Source organism: Thamnophis elegans, chromosome 4 (assembly GCF_009769535.1).
Source record: "Thamnophis elegans isolate rThaEle1 chromosome 4, rThaEle1.pri, whole genome shotgun sequence".
Lineage (NCBI taxonomy): Eukaryota > Metazoa > Chordata > Lepidosauria > Squamata > Colubridae > Thamnophis > Thamnophis elegans.
The window spans coordinates 31389281-31414929 of record NC_045544.1 but is presented as its reverse complement, the minus strand read 5'-3'; the positions used below and the strand labels follow the sequence as shown (position 1 = coordinate 31414929).

The 25649-nt window shown below is 36.2% G+C and overlaps 1 protein-coding gene across 1 annotated transcript in view; it reads left to right on the top strand.

Moving 5' to 3' along the window:
- The window catches only part of AK9 (adenylate kinase 9), a 65250-nt gene extending 42095 nt beyond the window's left edge, over positions 1-23155 (top strand). The window contains exons 27-41 of the mRNA XM_032215294.1: positions 942-1063; positions 2777-3000; positions 3453-3511; positions 7125-7328; positions 7962-8180; positions 9843-10056; positions 10917-11118; positions 12130-12276; positions 13404-13624; positions 15445-15641; positions 17050-17219; positions 19809-19907; positions 19996-20098; positions 21472-21586; positions 22578-23155. Of these exons, the coding sequence (XP_032071185.1) occupies positions 942-1063; positions 2777-3000; positions 3453-3511; positions 7125-7328; positions 7962-8180; positions 9843-10056; positions 10917-11118; positions 12130-12276; positions 13404-13624; positions 15445-15641; positions 17050-17219; positions 19809-19907; positions 19996-20098; positions 21472-21586; positions 22578-22777 (2496 nt within the window). The 3' untranslated portion in view covers positions 22778-23155. The remainder of the gene's footprint in view (positions 1-941; positions 1064-2776; positions 3001-3452; positions 3512-7124; positions 7329-7961; positions 8181-9842; positions 10057-10916; positions 11119-12129; positions 12277-13403; positions 13625-15444; positions 15642-17049; positions 17220-19808; positions 19908-19995; positions 20099-21471; positions 21587-22577) is intronic.
- Positions 23156-25649: the final 2494 nt, after the last annotated feature.

Here is a 25649-nt window from a genome sequence, read left to right as displayed (position 1 = left end):
TCAGTCTATAAGAACTAAGTTTCATTAGACCAATAGTCTCACCAAACCCAGTGTATGGAATGCATGCTATTTTGGTTGAATGTCCACAACAGTGTAGGAATGGTGCTGATATAATGTCTACTTTACAATACAGATAGTCCTCAACTTATGCCATAATTGAGCCCGTAATTACCATCATTAATTGGGTGATCATGGACCTGCATCCAATTTTATGGCCTTTTTTGCAGGGGCTGATAAGCAAACCCAGCAATCATTAACTCATTGTTCACTCTGGAACATTTTTCCCCCCAGAAAGTAGAAGTAGATTCTGGTTTCTGGCAAAAATGTTGTAAACCATGGTCACGTGACCATGGGATGCTGCAAATAGCCATAAATGCAGGCCAGTTGCTGATGTCCAAAATGCAGTTCACGCTTATGATCATTGCAGCATCCCCATGGTCACGTGATCGAAGTTCAGACACTTCTCAACTGTCTCATATTTATGAAGGTTGCAGTGTCTTGGGGTCATGTGATCACCTTTTGCAAGTTTCTGACAAGCAAAGTCAATGGAAAAGCCAGATTCACTTAACAACCATGTTACTTGCTTAAGAACTATAGTGATTCACTGTCTTGCTTAGCAACATAAATTTTGGACTCAGTTGTGGTAGTAAATTGAGGACTATCTATTTTTTAATAGATGGTTATATTATTAGAACAGCCTAAATATGCACTTGTTCCATGGATGCATTTCTGGGAAATGAAATAAGTATATTCAATTCAAATTATCTAGTTTTATGGTACATAGAATATTATGTTCTATAACTATATACTGTAACTATGTAATTATGAAAGGATTGTTAAGTGAAACCTTTCATTATACAAAATTATTAATCACAGTCTTTAATTAAATTACCACATATTAAATAATTATTTTTCATGAAGTATTTTGATCATTTTAACAGAAAGATACGCTATTAACTGATGAGGAAGAAGCAATCAAGGCCAATATATTAGAAAATGAACCAATTCCCGTGGAAGTGCTTGATAATATTGTTCCTGACTGGTGGATGAAGGAGCCATTTTGGTAACCATTGTTTTTTTTTTAATAATCTCACTTTTCCCCCTTTATATAGCATGTAGATTCCAGCTGAAAATATCAATCATATTATTTGTACAATATTTCACATGGAGTATTTCTCCATATTTAATCCTACAATTCTTATTTTTATAAGGAAGCAACTAGCTATTTTCACAATTGAATAATAGTTAATAAGCTCTGTAAGACAAGAGGAAATCTAGATTTATTTTAACCCTGACTTTTTTTTTTAACAACTCAGAAGTTTCCTGAAAACCAGCAAGGTCATTACAGCTTGGGTAGCCAATTCATGGTTTGTACCTTGCTTTCTTCTTCCAATGCAGGACTTTTTAAAGAAGCATTAAAAAAAACCCACTAAGCCTTGATTCTGCCTCAGAGATTACAAGATATGGATGAAATAAGAATACATACGCTAACAAGTCAATCTTTCTGTTTTATTGCCAAAAATAACCCATAGTGTATTTCTTGTGATGGGTTCAGTGTACAGACATCATCTTAAAACAAAAATAAATTGCTTTTATATTGATTGCAGAATGCTGAATATGATTTTTTGCCCAAGCACTTTCACTTCTAACCAGTGCTATGGCATTTCTCAGCCCTCTGATATTTGACAATAGAAAAATTCTAGGGAAAAAGAAAAATCAATTATGTCCTCCTCTTTTGAAAAAAAAAAACCTTTCAGACATCTGAGGAGAGCTGACCCCTAAGTGTTTCTTTGCAAACAAAGCTAATCATATCCATTTCCCTCGGGCTCCTTTCACAGGAAATGTCTGCGCCCCCTATTATTCTTGTCTCTCTCTCAGAAACTTTTGTACAGTGTGATGCCTCAAAATGGACAGAGTTTCTGAAATGATTTTGAAACAAAGCTTTATTTGATGCAGCTAAAATTGTTACCAATTCTGAGACTTTAAACCAAGCTATGATAATGCATGTTATCTCATTCATTGTCATAAACCATTGTTTTGCATGGTCTTTTAAACATTCTAACCTATTCCAAAGCAACAAACAAATTAATTTCTGCCTTTATTACTAATATAATTTTAATTGAACTTTTGCTTTTCCAAATGGGACACAAATTCATCAAATTAAATAAAATTGTCCTCTACATCCCTGATGTGTTCTCCAATTAGCTTTACCCACAAAACAGTATGCTACAAAGCCCTTCATGGTATTGGATCTGGGTACTTGAGAGACCATCTACTGCCAATTACCTCCACTAGACCAATTAGATCCCACAGACTAGGCCTCCTCCGAATTTCATCAGCCGGCCAGTGTCGACTGGCGACTACCCGGAGGAGGGCCTTCTCTGTGGCTGCTCCAACCCTCTGGAACGAACTCCCCGTGGAGATTCGTACCCTCACCACCCTCCAGGCCTTCCGCATAGCCCTTAAAACCTGGCTGTTCCGACAGGCCTGGGGCTAAAGACTCGCTGCCCCACTTCGAATGGTATGATTGTTGTGTTTCTTTTAACTATGTATGGTTTCTATGTTTTTTGTAACTTGTTTGTTTTTTTCCCTCCCTTTGAGTTGTGAGCCGCCCTGAGTCCCTTTCAGGGAAAAGGGCGGCATACAAATAAAATTAAAATCAAATCAAAAAATCAAAATGATATTTTTCTCATCGTTTGATTAAAAAAAAACAAGTAAACTAATCTCCCAAGGAATAGTGATAACTTTTTTTTCTCCAAATATTGTTTCCATTTAGTTCTACTGGGTTTATACTTGATGGTTTTCCACGAATAGTAGAAGAGGTCCAGTACTTAGCAGAACATTCACTTCTTCCGGATATTATAGTTAGTTTTGAAGCTGAAGAAGAGGACATTTCTGACAGACTTCTCATGAAACAAGTACTAAAATGGAAAGAGAAACAAACTAAGAAAATGGAAAAGAAGCAGCAGATTAAAGAAATGAAGGCAAAAGTGAGGGTAAGTATTACTACTATTGATTATATAATTCAAGGATAGATAACCTTTTTAATGATAGGGACTACCTTTTTTTTAACTAGCCAAGAGCTACCGTAAATTGGCTATTTGGAGCAGACTGGATTAAAACTAGAATGATAGGCATTCTGCTTGGATAGTACCCTGTCCAAATATTTTACCAGATTCAGCCCTGAGGATTGGGTTGGTTGAGCTAAATGATTTCTGAGGTTACTTTCCAATCTATGATTTAAGATTAATCTGTCATATCATCTTTATATATCATATTGGATTTACTACGTTATTTTTGGCTCAATGTTTTTTATGAATTGAGGAAGACTCATTTAACAAATTGTGTTTGCTTTATTATCAGGGGTTAATTGAAAAAAAATGAGGCTTAATATAGTAGATTGGTTAGAAACAATGAAAATATGTACATTAGAATATTTTATTAACAGGAAGAGCAAATTCTCAGAAGACGGGCAGAGCTTCTAAATGAACAAACAAGAAGGAAATTAGAGGTAAGAAGACTCGACTCATAAGGCAAAATTAAATTTCAAGTCCTATTTTTAAACATTGTTTTGAATTAATTTTATAGGAATTTATAAAATGACTAGTATTTGGACCCTGCTGCAATTGAACAGAAAAGAAATTGCTAAATGATCACAGATTATAATTATGGCACATTTTTCTTTAAATTGGTTGGAATGGAATAAAGTACTTAAATGTTTTGCTTTGAGAAAATAATCATTGACTAAGAAGCCTTTGTGTTCATTTCGCTCATAGACATCAACTGTTTCTTGATCCCTGTCGTCTTCCATCAATTGATTATTTTCACAAAATACAATAAAAATGCCATCTAGCATCATCACTATCTTAATATCTATATACTTCAAAAGCAATATTGTTGTAAAGTTTTAAAAGGAATCTTCTTAAATTCTCTTCTGACCACTAGCATTTTCCACATACCTTAAAGGTGGTCATAAGATTTTAAAAAAGGATTTTATGGATTTGGGGTAGATTCCAACCCTAAATGAAGAGGAAATGTTAACAGATTCCTTCTCAGATTTTACTCTGAAACAACTGAAAAATGTGTGAATGAACTTAGTTTTAATGTGAAAACTTACTGAGAGCCCTAATTCCTTTTCTTTAAAATATTAATGTGAAAGTGAATTTTCAGCACTCACTATAACCTAATATAAAAGGAAGATGTATGCTAGGATAATTTTAATATTTTACTTAATAAATCTCACTTCACTCAGTGAAGAATTGTCAAATTCATTCCGTCTGATTTATTATCAATATTATTAAATATTTAAAAAAGTAAAGAGCATTATTAAACCACATTTTACTTTAATATTCCTTTCATTCATCCACTTCTTTTAAAGAAACAGTCATAAATGTGTTTCATTTTATATATAAGAACACAACATACGCATGTTTGTTGTGTTGTTACTTGACAAGTTTAATACTTTTCTGAGGCACTTCTCCTACAATGAATTCCAGTACTATAAATGATGGTACTGGAATTTCAGGAGTCTGATGATGGTTTTGTGAAAGTTTGCATTTTGGTTCCATGTTCAATACTCTAATGTCATGCAGCCTGTAAACGGAGAGCCTTTTGAAGGATCCATTCCAGTCCTAAGGTTTAATTCTGTCCCCCTATCTATCACATATATTGCCTTATTTGTAGAAATAATGAAGTGACCGAAATATGAGCTTCAAGATGCCAAAACCTTTACATTGTGTTCACACTCTTAGTTTCAAAAGAGGTAGCTGGCTTGTTTTTTAATTTCACTAATAGCAGTTCAGCCCACTATTTCTAGTCCATGAATGTGTATAGGCAGCAAAGCCAGTTTGTATACTAATACCAATTATTACTCTTTGAAGATCATTTATGAATTATCCACTCATCCCACAATGGAATCAGTCAGTTGCTTAGGGACTTGTACCTGTCCATCTGAAGCATTTTACATAGCCACTGCTGTTGGAAAAGAGATTTTATTTGTATTTTATGATTACTATGGCCTTTCCCCCCCCCCCTTTTTTTTCCACTAAAGACTGTACAAAGTTTTAAATTCAGTTGTTGCTTCCCTAAGAACAAATTGTATGTAGGAAAGCAATCTGTCATGAGTATAAAATAAAATAAAATTAGCTCAATTTATTTATCCGGTGATAAAACTGAACTGGATAAATATTTCAAGTCAGCACATAAATTGGCCCATTCGATTCACAATATTTGTTCATGGAATGTTTTTACAGAAGGATTGTGGGGTAAGATAGAAAGAGAATTTTCCCTGATTTCTCAAACTGCCTACAATCCCTCCCAGAAAATTAGGATTCCATCCAAAATAATGAAGGATGTGGCAAGGGAGAAGGAAAAATGAATAAAATTCACTTTCTCCACTTCTTTAGGTAGAACTCCTGACAATTTCTATTTACATACTCTAGAGCTAACCCATGGATTCTTGGAGGGATAAATTAGACAGTACCAAAATTTTGTTTTTATCTTGCTTCAGCTTGATTTTATTAGAATTCCAATTTGGAGGATTTAGTATTTCCTCAAGTATTGGGAGGAGAAAAGTTATGTTTCTTTTTCCCCTTGTGCAAAAATCATAATCCAGATTACTGTAATTTCTGTGTTCAGCTTGCATGTAATGTAAATAACATCACAAACACAGATTCAGTTGTGCTACATATTTGGATAAAGAATCAATTGCTTGAAAATGGTTTTTTTAAATATTGATTGTTTTAATATGTGCTGTTGTATTGGATTCTTGTGTTTTGCCCAGAATGACTTTTTGTGAGGTGGGTTGCTATACAATTTGATAAATTAATAAATAAATGAAACAAAACAAAATAAAATAAACTGTATATGGAAAAGAATCAGCTTATTTTGGCTTTATCTGTGTTGGCGATAATAAGCAAGCAAAAATGAGTATGACATCATTCCAAAATTATTTTTGTCCAGAGGAGAAAAATCAGATGATTAGTAGGTTGGTCTAGACCCAGATTTCAAAAATTAGGGATGTTGGAGCATAATTCTCTCCTTCCTTCCTCTGGTATTCTTCTATCCCCCCTCCCCCATTGTTACATAGTACCTTTGATTCCCCCCTCCCCAAATTATATACTTAGCAATAGCAATAGCAATAGCAGTTAGACTTATATACCGCTTCATAGGGCTTTCAGCCCTCTCTAAGCAGTTTACAGAGTCAGTATATTGCCCCCAACAACAATCCGGGTTCTCATTTTACCCACCTCGGAAGGATGGAAGGCTGAGTCAACCCTGAGCTGGTGAGATTTGAACAGCCGAACTGCAGAACTGCAGTCAGCTGAAGTAGCCTGCAGTACTGCATTTAACCACTGTGCCACCTCGGCTCTACTTAATAGAAGCAATTTCTCTGATTTTTAAGGTTCATCCCTTCTACTTCAACCCCACCACATATAACAAAAAAAAAAACTCATCTGAGGCTTTAGGTTCTTGAAAATCTTGGGAGCAAGATTTTGGGAGTGGTCTCCCAAATTATTATTAAACTATAATATTTAATAATACAGAAGGAGGGTTATTAAATATTGAACTATAGGATAATTATATTAACAATGAATGAAGGTGAATATACGTGTCCCAGGATAATGTTGCAAGATCCAATCTGGGTTCGTCACCAGGACCAAGTGTTTTGTCTTCTGAGCTTTCGGACTCATGCTGGACTTCATCTTAGGGAACTTCTCATACTTTATATAATGGTGATCGACCCAGATTGGATCCTGCTACTATATTTAATTTTAATTAAATATCAAGATTAGGAAATGAAGTCAAATATATATTTTTGCCCTGCTGTGTTGTATTGACACTATATAGTGCCCATCGTGCCCAAAAGAGCAAATGTGAATTCAATCCATTAAAAAGTTGAGTATCCTTGTCCTATGCTGTTCCTCAACATATTATGTGGCATCAACATCTTACATAAACTCAAAATGAGTTCAATAACATGGGAATTAAATTTCACTGGCTCTTGAGTTCCATGTCTATCGATATTGCAGCATTTCAGCAAGCTATTGTTGCTGCTGTTAATTTGACAACACTTATTTCATTGGTCTTCAAAAATCATTTTACAACAACATGCTTAATTTTAGTATGAGGCGAGGAAGCTTGAAGCCGAAGGTGAAGAAGAAGATGAAGAAGAAGAAGAAGATATTGAAGCTATGATAGAAGATGAGTTTCCGAAAGAAGAAGAGGAGGAAGAGGAGGAAGAGAAAGAGACTGAAGCTATTGAGCGGTTAAAGATTGAGATTGCAGAGAGATATGAAGTAGATACTGCAAATGTGCAAGCTATGCAGGTATTTTCAGCATATCTAATTTATCTCTATTCTGTTTTAACATTTGCCTAAACAGTTTACAAATTTGCATAACTTAATGCCTCAGAAGAATTGGTTAGTAATATGTTACTTTGGAACATCAATATAGCTGTCCAGCAAAGTGAAGAAAATTAATTAAAATTCGGTTTTCTCGCAGGGAGCTTCTGTTAAAAGCATTTGTGAGCAATCTTATGCCTCTCCTTAATCCAGTGAGGAATTCGGGGAGTCAGTCCATTCATCAGCTACTCTTTCCACCATGATCATGTGATGTCCTCAGTCCACTATGAATATTTTAATGAATCTTAAAAAACAATGAATATAACTGTACATACTTAAGATGAAAGAAAATATTAAACCAATTGAAAATGCAGGTTGTCAATAACTTATTAATTTTATGTATCAGGTGCCATTAGTGGATTTTGCAGTGGTATCCTTTTAATACCTTTGCCATCTGCTACTCTTCTGAAAAGTAGTTTCCCAATTCCATAACTCTAGTTAACATTTGATATGCCTACAGTGGTGATTTAGCTGTTGAGGCTTTATGAAAGATACTTATTTAAAATAGCTCTTAACCATCTTTTTAATTTTTTTTCCTTTCCTATTTTTTGTTCCCAGGAAGAAATTGAAAAACTATTCATACCTATAATAACTCTCTCTTGCAAAAGAAAACCTCACATTGTACGCTACCAGCTATATAAAAAGATAAAAGACCTTGTAGAAAATCGTGAGAGCATTTTTGAGAAATGTTATCCACTAAGCTTTTCACTTGCACGGAAAATGATTGTTCTCTCTTATAAACATCCAAGCAATTTTGGCCAATGGGATCCTGTCAAGGTAACCAAACAGTCAGCTTGCTAGCTTTCTAAAACCATTTCTCAATTCAATATACCTTTTGCTATTTATAATTATAAACAAGGACGTTTCATCATGGGTTATATTCATTAAATGTTAATTAGTAAAACAAAAGTTCATTATAAAAATGAGTCAACAAATGGGGCTTCAAGTCCATTTTGGATATATAGAAATGCATCACTCCTTTTTTCCTTGTTTTTCCAGCTACTTATCAGACAAAATGCCTCCTGCTATTGACCATTAGTTACTGTCTTTTCTATAGTAAGATATCTAGAAAGCCAGTTCTGTGTTTCATTTGCCACCACAGAATCCCTATCAGAACATTGGTAGAAGAGATGCTTATGTCATGTCTTGCAACTGGAAGGAGAAAAACTCTAAGAAATACAATGCAAAGATTTTTGGGTTACAAATATGTTCTTCTCAGTTGCAGTTCTGCCTACTGGCTGAGGAAATAGGTGCAAGTTTCTAATTGGTTCTTATTTTGTGCATAATTCTGATTGTTCATTTTGGTGGAGAGACCAGCCCTCACCAATCTGTGCCAAATGGAAACCAGCTCAGCTAAACACCAATCAAAAGTCGTGGCAGCTGAGCTAGCTATAAAGATAGGAGTCAGTTCCTGTTCAGTTTCCAGTGATCTGCAGAATAGACCACTTTAACTATGAAAATACTGTCCACAATTTTATTTTTTATTTACTTATTTACCGTGTTTATATATGTTAACCCATATGTTAATAATTTTACCGTGTTTATATATGTTAACCCATATGTTAATAATTTTAAAATTAATATTGTAATTTTAAAAGGCAAGGAAAGAGCGACTGCTATTAATAACTGTGGAAATAACTCTCACTATTCCCTTGGGGGCTCCAAACCTGATAACATAGCCATGTCTTGATGGACTTGCCTAAATTAACAGGGATGGAACCTGCCAGGAGAAAAGAGAGAAAAGGTCCACAATGTATTTTGCTACTATCAAACTGTTCTGGCAACAGGCAAAGATTGCCTTCAACTCAAGGTTCCAGGAGCCTTTGATGAGAAATTTGTCTCAAGGGAAAAGTTTGGGATGACAGAGGCTCCCAAAAGTGAAGCATTTTAATTTTAGATAGCTTTTTTGTTTTTCTTTCAGGTATACTTCCAAAAGACCTAGCTTTGTTGGTCTTTTGAGGAGGACTACGTTGGTAGTAATGATTCTTAAATATAGATTTAATAGTCAATGCCTTTCAGCCAGTATTGGTATTAGCCAGAGGTGGGTTGCTGCTGGTTTGGCCCAGATTGGCCGAACCAGTAGTAGCAGTGGTGGGATACTCTGCCCACCCGCCCAGAAGTTTCTGTGCATGTGCAGAAGCGTGCGCGCGAGCGGGAACATGCCCAAAGTGGCAGTGAAGAAATTGGCAACCCACCTCTAGTACTAGCATAAATTATTTAAATTGCAGGATGGAGAAGCTTAGCTTCCTTCTCAAAAAGAAAAAATTACTAATTGTCAAAATCTATTTAACATAATAAAAAATTATCATATAAGTTACAAATAATACATTGTTTATTTATTATTTAAATTTATCAACCATCTGAATTGGCTGTTCAACTCCAAAGGGCTCTGTAATTTTAAGGTAATTTTGAACATCAATAATTCTGTATTTATTGCAGCTAAGTGAAGGAGATGCTATCAAGCCCTTTCGAAATGATGACACGCCGATTTTCCCAGTTATTCATCGAAACTGTATATATTTCTTTACAAGTAAAGAAAATAGAGAAAAATTTATGAAAAATCCCCTCAAATATCTCCGCCAGCCTAAACCTAAGCCAACTGTACCAGTTAAAATTGCAATTGTTGGGCCTCCAAGGTCTGGAAAGACAACAGGTAGGTTTTAACTGTGATAATATTGGTGTTTGTGTTTTTTATTGCGGGGAAGCAAAACAAAACACAACCCACCTCCTCATGGTTCAGAACCATGCAACAAAATTCAGTCAATGTACCATCAAACTTTGGTGGCAGAACTGCAAGCCGCTTTTGGAGGGTTGGGAGATTTTTAAGGGTAGAAATGAGAAAGATTTTTTCCCCTGCCCACTCTTAAAAAAAAACAGTCCTGCCCTTTTCAGTAATATCAATATCCTTCTAATATTGTCACTTGCAGCCTTTTATTTAGCTGCAGTTTTAAACCCCCAATCCTGGAAACTTACATCCCCATTATATAAGGTTTGGGGTTTTTGTACTTTTTAATTTTTTTAAAAAATTAAATGTACATTTACATTAAATTTAAATTAAATTAAACTAAATTAAATTCATTACAATTTAAATTAAAATATATTTTCATGTGAGGTATCTTTCTTTCTTTCTTTCAGTCATATATATATATATGTAAAATCTCTTTTCTACTATATATGTACTGCTGTAAGACATAATGCAAAATAACTGTAATATAACCAAGGGAGAGATGCACATGTAGCTGCTGATATGAATGTTTTCGTGTAATTGGTCCCCCAGAGAATCATGGGCAAAGCTGTTTTTAAATAAACTGCTATTCTTATTTAGCCTAGTGATGGTAATTAAACTTTAAAAATATCTTGGACTATGTATTTCTTCCCATCAACGTTAGTCATCATACTTGTTTTTATTTTAACTATCTCTGTTGATCATAATTGTTTATTCATTACAATACAATCAGTATATTTTGCTGATATAATGAAAAATGTATTAAGAATCAGCAACATGTTTTGCAGTTGCCAAAAAATTTGCAGAAACATATGGATTAATGCGCCTTTCCATGGGAGATGCTATCCGTTCAATATTAAACAATCAGCCAGAAACTGAATTGGCCCTTGTGCTAAAGTGGCATCTTCACAAAGGACTGACTGCACCTGATGAACTTGCCCTAAGGGCCTTAGATATTGCCTTGATGGATACTGTGTGTAACACTTCAGGGTGAGCAATTTCTATTTCAGGTATTGCATTATTTCTGTATGGTTTAGCAAAATATTAAGAAGCTATTTCCAGTCTATGCCACAGACTATTGTGGACTGTCTACCACATAATTTTAATAATTCTCATAGCAGTTTACTACTGGGAAGTCACATCTCTGTATTTCAAAACAAAACAAAACAGAACAGAAAAAGAGTGATATAGCTTCTTAAAGCATTGCTATAATCATACTTTTTACTACTTTTACTACTTTTTACTACTTTTTTACTAAGAACTCAGTGGATTTATTTTCTCATGGATTCTAATATGTATGTATGTATGTATGTGTGTGTGTGTGTGTGTGTGTGTATATATATAAACTGATAAACGGATAAGAGCCTGTGGCCTAATGGTTAAGATCTTTGCCTAGTGTGCCTAGTATGCCATATAGCCCAGGTTCAAATCCCAGTAAGGGTATGGCTAGCTGATGAGAGCTAAATAGCTTGAAATAGATCTATACTAGTCTCCCTTTATTTATTTATCAGCACAAATAAAAAAAAAACATATATATATATATATATATATATATATATATATATATATATATATATATATATACACACATACATATACATATATACATACATACATACATATATATACACACATACATACACACTGTATATAGGACAACGGATAACTTTTCAGTATTTGCTAGTTTTAAAATACTATATCAGATATTTATACATATATTGCTGTACAGTATATACACACACACATTCAAATGTACATACAGGTATATACATATGAAATCTCTGATTATAAGTTTCAGAATTCTTTTTAATCTCTCTCTCTATATATATGTGTGTTTGTGTGTGTGTGTGTGTTTGTGTGTGTGTGTACACACATTTTTGTTGTTTCCTTCTGGTTTGTGTTCTCTACTTTGTTAGCAGAATTCAGGAATTACAAGAACTGTTACTGTTGCAAAATAAATCTGAATTCAGATCTGAATTCTATTCATTTTCTCTCCCACAGAGTTGTCATTGATGGATACCCAGTTACAATAAAACAGGTAGACCTCTTGGAAGAAATGAAAATCATTCCAATAAAAATCTTTGAGTTAGACATTGATATAAAGGAGGTTTTAAGAAGAGCACTTCTGGATAAACAAAGTCCTAACAGGTAGCAATGCTGGGGACATGGAAAGGAATAACCCCCATAAATTGATTCTATTAGTAAAACACTTTTTTAGACAGACATTACAGGGTTTTTCTAAAAATAATAAAATAACATGTAAACAAGGCATATCATAGTTGTCATTTTCAGTTCCATTATTGTGGACAGAACATAGAAAGATCAATAACTAACTAAATGTGCCCCTTAAATGTTATTTCAATTGTCTGCCTTTGTGCCTCATGATACAGGATGCATGAATATCTTTAGTATTTGTCTGTACAATAAAACTGGCAAAGAACATATACCAACCTAACAATCAAAAGAACAAAAAGTTCTGTAACAGCTTCAGGACAAATTTATTGTGGCATAAACTTTCATAGTGAGAAATCTTCAATATCTTGTTTTAGACATATTTATGTTCCATGAAAGATGATTATAAATAGGTCATAGGGTAAAGATTACACACACACACACACACACACACACATACACACACACACACACAATGAATGGTATTTAAAACTAATTCAATTACTAATAACACCTTGGGTAACTTTTTGATAGTCACTCTAAAAGTATCAGCTGAGAAAGACAGTTCTATGTGAAACAGTGACCTAACCAGAAGGCATGATATGAGATTTTTCATCCAATGTTTATTTTTTCCCAGGGGTGGTGGTGGTAGTGGATTACATTTTTTAACAAAAATATTTCTTTAAAAAAAGCATGCTTTTACAGTATAATTTTTTTGCCTCCAAAAATCAGTTATAAATTGAGCCATTGAAATTGGTTACTGAATTCTCTCAGCAAAATCTCAAGAGGTTATGGGGTTTGGGAGCTACATACAGTCCTTGCATCATAATGGAAGAGCTTCTGTGGTCAACACCCTCCCCCCCTCCCAAAAAAAAAGTATCCTGGACTTCTGGAGAGCTTTCCCAAAAAACCTGAAATGGGGAAGGTGGCAAAGAGGAAGCATAGTGAGGAGAACTTAAGTAAAAGAGGAAATCATGTTATGCTCATTACCATTATTACTGCAACAATCAACAATCTTTATCAATATAACCTACAACAGAACATTTTTTAGGAGGCCAAAGTTTGAAGTTTTGCATTAATATTTCTTCAAATTGTTTTCTCAGACCTCCCTACCCACTGCATGACAGCTCTCACATCATTTCCCTCAAGAATTCCTGTTACAAAACGCAAACTGAAGAAATCAGGCCATTCTATGAGGAACAGCACCAGAACTGGTATGTACTTGATGGATCTCACAGCAAATGGTGGATCTGGGACAAAATCCTAAAGGACACACAAGCAGTTACTAAACAAATCCAGTTATACCTGGAAAGAATACGGCAAGGTAAGCTGAAAGCCTTGTTTTAAATGAATAATACTTTTTCAAGAAAATTAGTGTTTAAATCTACAATATTATACTTGAAATTTAATTCACCTTAAAATAAAAATCAAGATATCTGAAATACACACACACCCCTATATGATGTGTGCAATTCATGCAGCAATAGGAAATCATATATTTTATATGATATAGTTATCATTAAGCATGTTTTTATTTTCTACCCTATAGGCAGGACAATTGAATTAAAAGCTCTAGCTTCTTACTATTTGAATTATATCTGATTAATTACTAATGGTTATTAATGTTATGTTAATTTGAAGATGGAGTGGTATTTTCAATTTCTAAAAAATGATATTGGATAATGTTTAAAAAGCATAATAGGAGTTCTTTGCCTACTGCACAATTGAAGTAGTCTCCATCCACTCATAAATTGACCAAAAATCAAATGGCATGAGACTTGCTATACCCATTTCCAATCTCTATTCCACCTCTGTCTTCTCTGTTCTTAGCCGCTGCAAGTCACCAACTTCTTTGCAAGAAAATGGATGAGTAAGCCTAACAGATTTTGCCCACTCTGAGATTGCCCTGGGGTGGTATGGGAGTGGGAAAGTACTTTTAACACCAGTAAGAACTGCTTAACTTTGCTTCATTCATGTGCAGAAGATGAGATGAAAGCAATGTCACAGGGTTACATCACAATATAGATGTTAGTGAGGAATCTTTGTTAATAGCAAACGTTGAGCAACTAAACTTTCCTGGATCTTGAGGCCCTGCACTCAGGCACTCATGCTCTAGTCATCTTGTCCTTGGACTTCTGCAATGCAGTCTACCTTGAAGAGTATTTACATCTGTTACAAAATGCTTGCACTGCTGCATTTTGTATCAGATGTAAATGCTCTTCAAGGTAGACTGCATTGCAGCGACTAAGAACAGAGAAGATAAGAGGTCCAGGCTACCTGAGGAACCATCTCACCCCTCTGAGATTGACCTATTTAATCGCTGCAGCAGAAGGAGCATGCTGCAGGAATTCTGACTGTGGGGTCCAGGAGACAAGCCTTTTCTGCCATGGCTCCTGTCCTCTGGACCAATGTGCCCCTCAAGTTTGTCAGTGTTCCTGAAAACCCCAAATCAATGAAACTCCGAGACAGGCATTTTCTCAAAGCTCCCATTTATTAGAATAGGTATACAGACACATCTGGGAAAACCCGAATCTGAGAATTCTGGGTTTTCCCTCAGTAAGTTAAAAGTCCAAACCCATCTCATGCACCCATCAGTCCATCATATGGTCCAATTCTAATCCATTCCAACTCAAGACATCACTCCAACTACTCCTTCTCCAGATGCAGGAGTACCCTGACTTTGACCGATAAGGAGAATGCTATTTTATCTAACTACACTTCTACTACTAAATCCAGTCCCCTGCTTTCCCAGGCACGAGAATGTAGCCGCCTGGAAGCATCCGGTGTTAATATGGCTTCCAAAGCTGACAGGGGCAAGAACAATCTGTACGCACCCTCTTGTCTTCTGAAAGAGCCCTAAAATCTGTCTCTGTCAATTGGCTTGGGGTGTCCCATTATGGAAGTGACTTGTAGATTAGATAATATTCCATCTCCACCCTGTTTAGGCATTGGATCTTTTTATCTAATTTGTTGTTAATGATGTTTTAATTTTAATGCTTCATGTTTTACTACCGCATTTCTAACATTTTCATTGTCCAAATTGTTATTTATGATGCTGTAAAAGTCTCTTGATGGTGAGGTGGGTGGCTTATAAATGTAATAAATAAAATAAGATAGTACTGTAGTGTATTCAATTGTTAACAGGAAAAGCTGCCAGCATTGCTGACATGTGTATCACTCCAAATGAATTGCTCTCTCGGCTGGGAGAGTTTGGGCAATATTGTCCTGTGAGCCTTGCGGAAAGAGAAGAACTTATTGATTGCTCTGATTCCCCTTCTCTGAAGTTTGCTGCAGAATTTCGAGGACATTACTACAAAATGGCTGGACAAAAGGAGTTAGATGTAAGTATTATAATATTAAACAGGAAAACAGATGCTGATGCAAAGAGTTGTGAGAGATTGCAGGGCTTGTTAGGCATATACAAATTGAAATTTGCTTGCATTGTGGTGTGGCAAAGACCCTTGTAGAGAAAGAGGTAGAGGCAGGAAACTGACTAGCAAGTGAGAGCAAGTACTGGACTCTCCAAAGATGTAGAGAACCTTCTGAAGACATTCTTCCCAATCTCTTGACCATTTGCGGAAGGGTTTGGAAATGAAAACAGATTCTAGGAGCACAAGCTCTGCTGCTGTGGCTTATATCAAAACAGTTGATGGGCTTTCACCACACATGGCATACACAATAAAGTGAGTGGGGAAGCCTATGGTATGTCAGCATCCACCCAGCATTCTGGGGTTGTCTTAGGCAAATTACTGTCCCTTAAGCTTAGTGTTCGATTCTTCCTATGATATTGCAATTAATGTATTGGGATGTTGTTTGAATGCTCAGGAGTAATATTATACATAATGGTTATACATAATGCTTATTCACTCAATTGTGCTGTTCTTTTTTTCCTGAGCTATAAGAATACAATGCTGTTAATTAAAATGTAGCAGCAGTTGTACTTTTAAGATGTATTTTCATTTTTTGACTTAATAAAAGTAGTAAATGATTTCCGGGACAGTGATAATGAAGTACTTCCTTTTGCATACAGGTAGTCCTTGACTTACAACCATCTGTTTAGTGACCAAAGTTACAACGCCATTGAAAAAAGTGACATACGACTGTTCCCCACCATTTACGACAGTTGCAATATCCCCCATGGTCATGTGATAAAAAATTTGGATCTTGGCAACTTGTTCATATTTGACAGTTGCAGTATCCTGAAATCATGTGATCACCTTTTGCAACCTTCTTACAAGCAAACTAACTGAAGAAGCCAGATTCACTTAACAACTATATTACTAATTTAGTAACTGCAGTGATTCACTTAACCAGGCAAAAAAGCTCATAAAATGGGGCAAATCTTAACCATTGTCTCGCTTAGCAACAGAAATCTGGGGCTCAATTGTGATTTTAATTCGAGGACTACCTGCAGCCTGGCCCCTACCAATACCATCTCACTGTCCTCAAAGCTTCCTTTCAGAACAATTATTATATTGTTGTTATATTGTTATTATATTGTTGTACATTTTAGTACCGGTAATTCTTGAATCTTTTCCTCCCTCTTCTAATTTGATTTTAGCTTCTTAAACTATTACTGCATTAGATTGTTGTTCTATAGAGCACTTATCAAAGGACAGATGCTAAATGTTATGTAGTACTAAGTAGACAGTAGTTTTAAAAAGCATCCATTTTTTTCATAGATTCATAGAGAATTTTGTTTCTTATCTTAAAGTATGTTTCTTCTTGTAAAATATTTTTTCAATGCAGAAATTCCTGAAAACTCCGGAATTATATGTTCCTCCGTTAGCACCTTATCCTCTTCCTTTATTAAATAATTTACCCAAAAGGTTAACTATAGCAGATGTGAAAGCTTTATTTCCTATGCAAGCTGAACTGCAAGGCTTCTGCCCAGTCACTTTTCTTGATGGAAAGCAAAGGTAAACATTTGCATTTTCATTTCCATTAAATGTAATGTCAAAAAACAATGCTTTGAAATATTTTTTATCAAATTTATACACAATGCCATCAACTGGACTGTCAGTATTTTATAATAATGAAGAGTATCAACTTGAAGCAAAAATAAACAGAATAAAATATCCAAGGCAAACCTAGGAGACTATAAAACTGTAAATAGCTTAGAAAATTAAATGATAAAATGCTTTATTAAGCAAAAGTCTTTTGATTTTCTTTTGCAATTTTTATAGCCATTTTCTTAATCTTGCATTGAAGGATTTGTTTTTAAAGAAATGTTAAGTATTTGTATGCCTCATAAAATATATTATGCAGGTGTATCTGTTTACTTTATAGACAGAAGATCCAAAATTCCATTTTCGCTTTGAGATGCATTTTAAACTGTGATGCATTCTAAACTGTTTCTTTCTGTAGACTTAAAGTAGCTTCCATTCACAGCTTTTTATATTTCACCAAATATTACAAACATGTTGGCCAAACACATATCCCAAAGATTATCAAACTAATGCCTGGTATCTAGAATATATACCATACTGTACATTACATTGTATGATATCTGTAATGCACAGTACAGCAATACACTCAATATAAATCTTTCTGGATAATTTTAGGGTTAAGGAAGGATGTGAGATCTTATAGATTAATTCTTGAAAAATCAGTGTCTACACATGCTTCTAGATTCCCATACAGCTGCTAACTTGAGAAATGTTTGTTTGTTTGTTTGTTGGATTTATATGCCACTGTTCTCCCAAAGGACTCAGGGCGGCGTACAACATTAAAAATAAAAACACATATTACAAAACTAGATAGAGTATCCAAAAAACAAACCCAATTAAGATTAACAATAACATTTTAAAAATTTGATTAAAATTATCAATAATCAATCATTTATTTTATTTTGTTCAGGCCAGGCCAGCTTGCTGGAAAAGCCAACTTTTTAGGGCGTGTCAGAAGGACTGGAGGTTGGGGATTAAACGAAGCTCTGGGGGCAGCTCATTCCAGAGGGAAGGCGCTCCCACAGAGAAGGCTCCCCCCCCCAGGGGTCACTAGCCGACACTGTCTGGCCGACGGCACCCTGAGGAGGCCAACTCTGTGGGATCACACTGGACAGTGGGAGGCTACGGGTGGCAGTAGGTGGTCTCGCAGGTATCCTGGGTCTAAGCCATGGAGCTTTTTAAAGGTCATAATTAGTACCTTGAATCGCACCCAGAAGACAACCGGCAATCAGTGCAGGCTGCCTAAAAGGGCCGTAATATGGGAGTACCTAGGTACCCCCATGATAACCCGCACAGCCGCATTCTGGACCAGTTGAAGCCTCCGGGTGCTCTTCAAGGGCAGCCCCATGTAGAGAGTGTTACAGTAGTCCAGGCGAGAAAGGACGAGGACATGAGTTACTGTGCACAGAGCATCCCAATCCAGGAAGGGGTGCAACTGATCTACCAGGAGAACCTGGTAAAAGGCCCCCCTAATCACGGCCGTCAGGTGTTCTTCTAAACTAAGCCGCATATCCAGGAGGACTCCCAGATTGCAGGCCCTCTCTGAGGGGGCTAAAATTTCACCCCCTATCATCAAAGATGGAACAAGATGCACAAATTGGGATGACAGAAATCACAGCCACTCAGTCTTGGAGGGATTGAGCTTGAGCCTGTTCCTCCCCATCCAGATCCGCACAGCCTCCAGGCATTGGGACATCACGTCGAGGGCATCATTTGGGTGGTTTGGGGTAGAGATGAAAAGTTGGGTATCATCAGCATATTGATGATACCATACCCCAAAACCATGGATGATCTCACCCAGCGGTTTCATATATATGTTGAACAGGAGGGGTGAGAGAATCGACCCGTGGGGCACCCCACAAGTGACGCGCCTCGGGGTCAATCCCTGCCCTCCAGTCAACACAAACTGCAACCGATCTGACAGATAGGAGAACCACCATAAAACGGTGCCCCCCACTCCCAACCCCCCGAGTCGTCGCAGTAGGATACCATGGTCAATGGTATCGAAAGCCGCCGAGAGGTCTAATAGGACCAGGACAGAGGAGCAGCCCCTGTCCTCGGCCCGCCAGAGATCATCAACCAACATGACCAATGCCGTCTCCGTGCTGTATCCGGGCCTGAAACTCGACTGAAATGCTTTTGTTCTGTTCGTGCTGGTTCTTTGTTCCCCAAAAAAGATGAAGTTACGTATAGCCCAGGACTGATTTCAGAGCTGACAGATACAGGACTGCAAAGTCATGTACAGAAATGTTGAATACTTGCAGTACAATTAATTGGGCAATTTTTGAAAAGGGTTTGAAAAGCAGTGCTGGTTGAAAAGATTAAACCCTTTTGAAAAACATTCGCTGGCTGAAATTTTGATCAAAACCAATTACTTGAAGCATGTGACCTTTTATCTTAGCTCACTAGTTTCTACACTCAACTCAATTCAAAGGCTAATCATTATCTTTAAAGTAATTTTAAGGGCTTTATATTATAAGGATTAAGGATAATTTCCTGACACAATCTGACACAGACAGGGTGCAAATTAATATATATATATGTTGCTCTTCTTTTGAGATATGAAGCTCTGGTACCTGGGGACATTGAATATGCTGTACTTTATCGCAAAAAGCTATATATTTTTGAAAATGAAGAAAAACTTCAGAGGTTTATGAGGTATGGAATGCATTAAGTATCTTCATATCTATATATTTTTATCTATATAGGTTTACATTTTGCTGACTTCTCATTTCTGTATTCTTAGAAAACCAGAAAAATATTGGAAACTGACACTTCCACATAAGCTTCCCCCCTTAAAGGAACCTATAATGTTGACATCTCTTCCTCTGGTTGGATATCTTGAGCAGGTTTTTTCTTCTTGTGGTTATTTATAGTCAAACTGAAATATTTATTTAGATTCTAATCAGTGTTAGCTATATTTCAAAACTCTAGAATGACTTTTCTAAAACAAAATGGATCATTTTCATTAAAATGCTCCCTATCCATTGGTACACCTTTTTTATAATTTTGATTTTGAGACTAGATTTGATTTGTGATGCACAGAAATGTGGCATATGTCCCAGAAGCTAAAACTCTGTGATCAAATCAAATCTGCATATTTATAATGGCTAATAAGTTAATTATACATAATTATTTCCTAAGTCACCTAGGACCTAAATTGGCATATACTAGGGCAGTGATGGCTAACTTTTTTGGCTCCCGTGCCAAAAGCAGGGGGTTGCATGGGGGGGGGGGGGGTTGTGCATGGGTGTACCACATCTGTTATGTGCGGGGGGGCTGCCTGTGCATGTGCGCGCAACCAGGGCCCCCTCCCCATTTTTTGCTTGGTTTTTTCACCCTTCCCAGGCTCCAGAAGCTTTCTAGGAACCTGGGGAGGGCAAAAACAGCCCCCCCCCCCAGAGGCCCTCCGGAGGCTTCAGGAGCTCCTAAAGGCACTGGAGGGTGAAAAACGGTCCTAAGAGCAAACTGAAAGTCCGTTCCTGAACTTCTGGTTTGCCCATAGAGCCGGGTTTTTTGCGCTCTGGAGGCTTCAAGAAAGCCTCCAGACAGCGAAAAACATCCTCAAAAGAAGGCCGAAGTCAGTTGGCCAGCACGCACATGTGCGCTGGCCAGCTGACAGGACAATGCCTCACGTGCCCTAACAAATGGCTCCATGTGCCACCTGGGCATGCGTGCCATAGGTTCGCCATCACGGCACTAGGGACACTGCTGCTTGGCAATCCTTTTTGATCTCCCATGCAAATTAGTCCAAATCCAAATTTCTGACCTCTCAACAAATACATATTCACCTCTTTATGATGATGATGATGATGATAGTGATGGTGATATTATCCATTAAGTTGTGTACAACTCTTGGTGATTCCAGGTCTCTCTACATCATTTGATCTTGTACCACCACTCTGGCTGGTGTCAGCTTTAATGGTGCCCAGCCACTTGTGTTCTTAGATGGCCTGGTTTCCTTTTACCACTAACTCTTCGAAATGTAATTTCTTTCTGCAGTGAATTTCCCCGCATGACACGGCCAAAGTAAATGAGATATATACTATATCTTTAACATACATCTAAAAGTAATTTTTTTAAAAAATCAAATTTCAAGGTGCTTCAGAAACTGTATTCAATTCCTCCGTGAAGCTCAGTATAAAGCCATGTACATTATAAAGCATACCTATGAAATGACATCATACTAAAGAATTAACATTAAAAATATTTTATCCCAAAGGGTGTGGCTACATCTTTAATAAAAGCAATGAATGCAGTTGGTTGCTTAAAGCCAAAATTTCCATTCCTGAGTGTGAAAAGGACCGCTTTGCTATTCATAGCCTTTCATTTAAAAGGTAAAGAAAGGAAAAGAGCACTATTGTTATAAAAAATTAGTTTTTTCTATATAGTTAACTCTAAAAACATTCAGATTGAGTACTAACATTAGAATTAATCCACCAAAAACCAGTTAATAATTTTCCTGATAGATAGAAAAAGAACATTCCTTTCAAATAGTTATGCTCCTTTTCCAGATATAATTTTTAATTTTAGTATATTTTTTACTATATGAAGGAGAGTAGAAAATGATTTGTAAACATATATATGGAAACAAATGGTTACATTAATTATGTCAGTGTAAATGCTGACTTCTAAATAGAGATATGCATAATAAAAGCATCATATCCATACAGGAATAATGAAACAAAAGAACATTTTGGCAATGCCAAATCCATAACATGAATGCTAGGAAGCAGACCATTAAGGGGGGGAAATAATGCAAGAGGTGATCTAATGCAGAATTCCCCAACTTTTCCAGCTTTGCGAACTGGAGGAGGGGGAGTGGATGTTTCCGTGTGAGTGGCTAGTATGTAAATGGACTGCCATGCACACGCTCGCCCGCTGCTCGCACAAGTAGGGATGCACATCTGCGCTTGCCTGCTGTTTCTGTGGCTTGGTTGAAACAGCTCATTGTCAGCAGAAGTATCATGCCTTTAAAGATGAATTTTAGCCTGTTAATGTCTGTAAGGTGGTATGGAGAAAATATCTGAAAAAACAAGCAAGTGCTGAACTACTTTTTTATTCCTTATACTCATTATCCATTTTTCTTTACTTCCCAGCACTTTTCTTGCAAGACCTCAATATTAGAAGTTACCACTACAGTAACTACTGTTGTAAATTGCCAGAGTTTTCCTAGGAGTATATGGATGCAAATTTAAAAAATAGTTAAATAAACATCTAGTGAGATGTTCAGTGGGAACCACTGAAACATAGTATGTGGATATTGGAATAAGAGTAATGTGAATTCTGAAGTATGATGGATAATTAATGGTATTTAATTTCTTGCAGCATATAACCCTAACAGCCCTCACTATGTACGAAAGAAATATAAAATGAAGTTGGAACGGTTCATAGACCATTGTGAACTTATCCCATATCTAGGCAGCAAAATGACAAAGAAGTACAAGGAGCCTCAAAATCGACCTATTGATTTTGATCACAAGTTACAGACTTTCTTGTCTCTCAAAGATGTGGATCCATTAGCGTAAAATATTGCAAAAACTACTAGAAAGTGATATATTCATATTTGACTGTTAAATTATACAAATATGGTTGTTTTTAGATCCTGCCTAACTACACAATGGATCAAGATAAGCTCATGTCACTGGCTTGTTGCAAGTCTAAATAAGGCAATACTGTAGTTTCCTATAAGAGGGTTTGCAAAATGCAGTTTGTAAAACTGGTAGTGTACAAACATATTTGTAAATTGCCCTATAGTCCTAATTTTGCAAGGAATTTAGTAAAGATTGTTTTTCATAAGTCTACTTCTAAGAAAATATGTTTATAATTGTGGTTATATTAATATTCTTCAGTTAAGGATAGAACTTGAACTGTTATAAGCTATTTGGTAAATCATTATTGTTTGACATTACTGTACTTAAATATTTAGTGTGTTTATTTAAATATAAAGACCTGAGACAATTTGAGATACTATGAAGTATTTCATAAATTTGAGATAATATCTTGACTTTCAGTTGTTACTGTAGTGGTTTAAATTTGTTACTTCTGTTAACTAGTGAAATATTAACCTACATGTAGTTATTTGAAAGAATCCACATTCAGGTCATTGCTATTGTTTCTTCCCCACCCAGTTCTAAATAAATATAAGTAATTGCTTCATTTTATGCTTCTGAACAGTTTGAGAATAATATCATTCTACTGTGTATATCTTAGTTTGAGCATCTCATCATTCTACTGTGTATATCCTTTCAGCAACTCTATAATACTGAACACAATGGAGCAATAGTCAGTTGCATATTTTTGCCCTATTTACACTTGATAGAATGGAAAACTGGAAAAAATCTGAATGTATTTATTATAAACAATGCCTTTAAAAGCAGTGGTTTTTCAAATGGCTTGTCTTTATACCATGTTTTTCTCACTTCAGTGGCTAGTCAGATTAGAAGTTGGTACAGACTTGTCTTCACTGAGATTGGTGAATTAGGTCTGTACCATTTCATCAAGCAGAAGCTCATATAGTTGAATGCTCTTCAATTCAAAAATAAATCTTCCATAGGAAAAACCAGACGACATAAAGAAAACATTATCAGATATTTCTATTTGAATCCTGAATATTAGCAATTATATGACTGCCCCTCCAATCTGAAATAGCAGGCTCAACACAGTCACAGAGCTCTATTAATTAGTACTAAGCAGACTTAGGGGGTCAGTCAACTGAATAAACCATTATGACTGTGTCGTAGTTCATTTAATCATAGTTTACTCAATAAAATCAGTACCAATAAATGAGAATATCTGTAGCTCATGGTTGAAATGAAGTGCTCTCTGAGCTTGGTTGTTTTCTTGCAGACATTTCATTACCCAAACTAGGTAACATCCTCAGTGCTAGTGGCACTGATGAAGTTAACTAGCTTGGATAATGAAACATCTATAAAAAAAAACAACCAAGCTCAGAAAGCACCAAGGATGAGTTTACAATCCTTCAATTAGATTAATTTATGTGTTTGTCCAATATACCGAGCCATAAGCTAACAATGTAGACAGATTTGTGTAACATATTAAGCTACAATGTCAAGAGCTAGTTTAATAAATTGCTAATTAGCAAATGGCTCAGTGCTGTTTGGTTGTTGCAGCACTAGCTGAACTGGAAGTGGAAATGCAGAGCAATTTGATGAACTTTCTCAGCCATACAGAACCATTCTGGAATGGAGCCACATATAAACAGCAATAAAATAAAACCCATCTGAAGATACTTGGCAAAAAGTAGTCAACAGTTCAAATGTATTTTAGGAAACTAAATTTTAAGTGCAACTCAGATACCAAACAGAATTTTTCCAAAGATCTTTGTGTCAACAGTCAGGAAGCAGTTTGCAATTATCTTGTGCATCTATTCATTTGTTTTCCTCAGTTAAAAAGTAAAATGTCCTGAATGGGCATGGTGTCAATCTGGAAACCCTTTTAAGAGGAGGAAATCTTCCCCCTAAAATGGGAAAATTTGAAGTGTCTACTGCTACCATTTTGGTTTAAATGCCCCCATCGCGAATCACCCGGAATCACATCCATGGGTCTGCCATTCCTAGTGCCAAGACTATTTTTGTATTTATACGCCTGCCATCCTAATACCCTGTCTTCGAAGTTTGTTATTGGACACCCTAAGTAAAGTAGGCTCGGTAGGCTAAGTAAAGTAGGCTTGTCCCATGAGATCTCGGCCTACTGTCCCAAAAGTGCTATTTCAAAAGACAACTGGACTTGTTGTGTTTCTTCTTTGGGGGACATTTTCCTTCTCAGCCAAGGAGCATCTTCAGAAAAAAACATATTTGGGATGATCTGGATGGTTGAGAATCTACATAGCTATGGTTAGAATTCCCTCAAATTCGGCTCGGTAAAAAATCAATGTGTTTGGCAAAAAAGTAGTTAGCCTTGTTGATTGAGATACAGAGCCCTTGCACTCTTCGATCAATATTATTTTCAAAAACCATGGTGGGGCAGAAGTGATGTGGTGGGGAAGTGGTTAGAATGCAGCATTGCAGGTTAACTCTGCTGACTGCCAGGGGCTTGATCCTCAACGGTTCAAGGTTGACTCAGCCTTCCATCCTTCCAAGATTGGTAAAATGAAGAGCCAGTGTGCAGTAAAATGAGGATGCAGATTGTTGGGGGTCAAATGCTGACTCTGTAAGCCACTTAAGAGGGCACTATGAAGCGGTAGATAAGTCTTAAGTTCTATTGCTAAGTCTGTACAGATTCTCAGTCAGCCAGATCATGGTTGTCCCAAAGGTCAACCGTTGTTTTTTTCTTGTCTACAAGGAATACAAATCCTTCCATTCCCCACTATCCTGTCAGAGCGGAAGAAGCTTCTTGAATGAGAAGCGAAACGTCTTCAAAGAAAAAACAAAAAAGTCC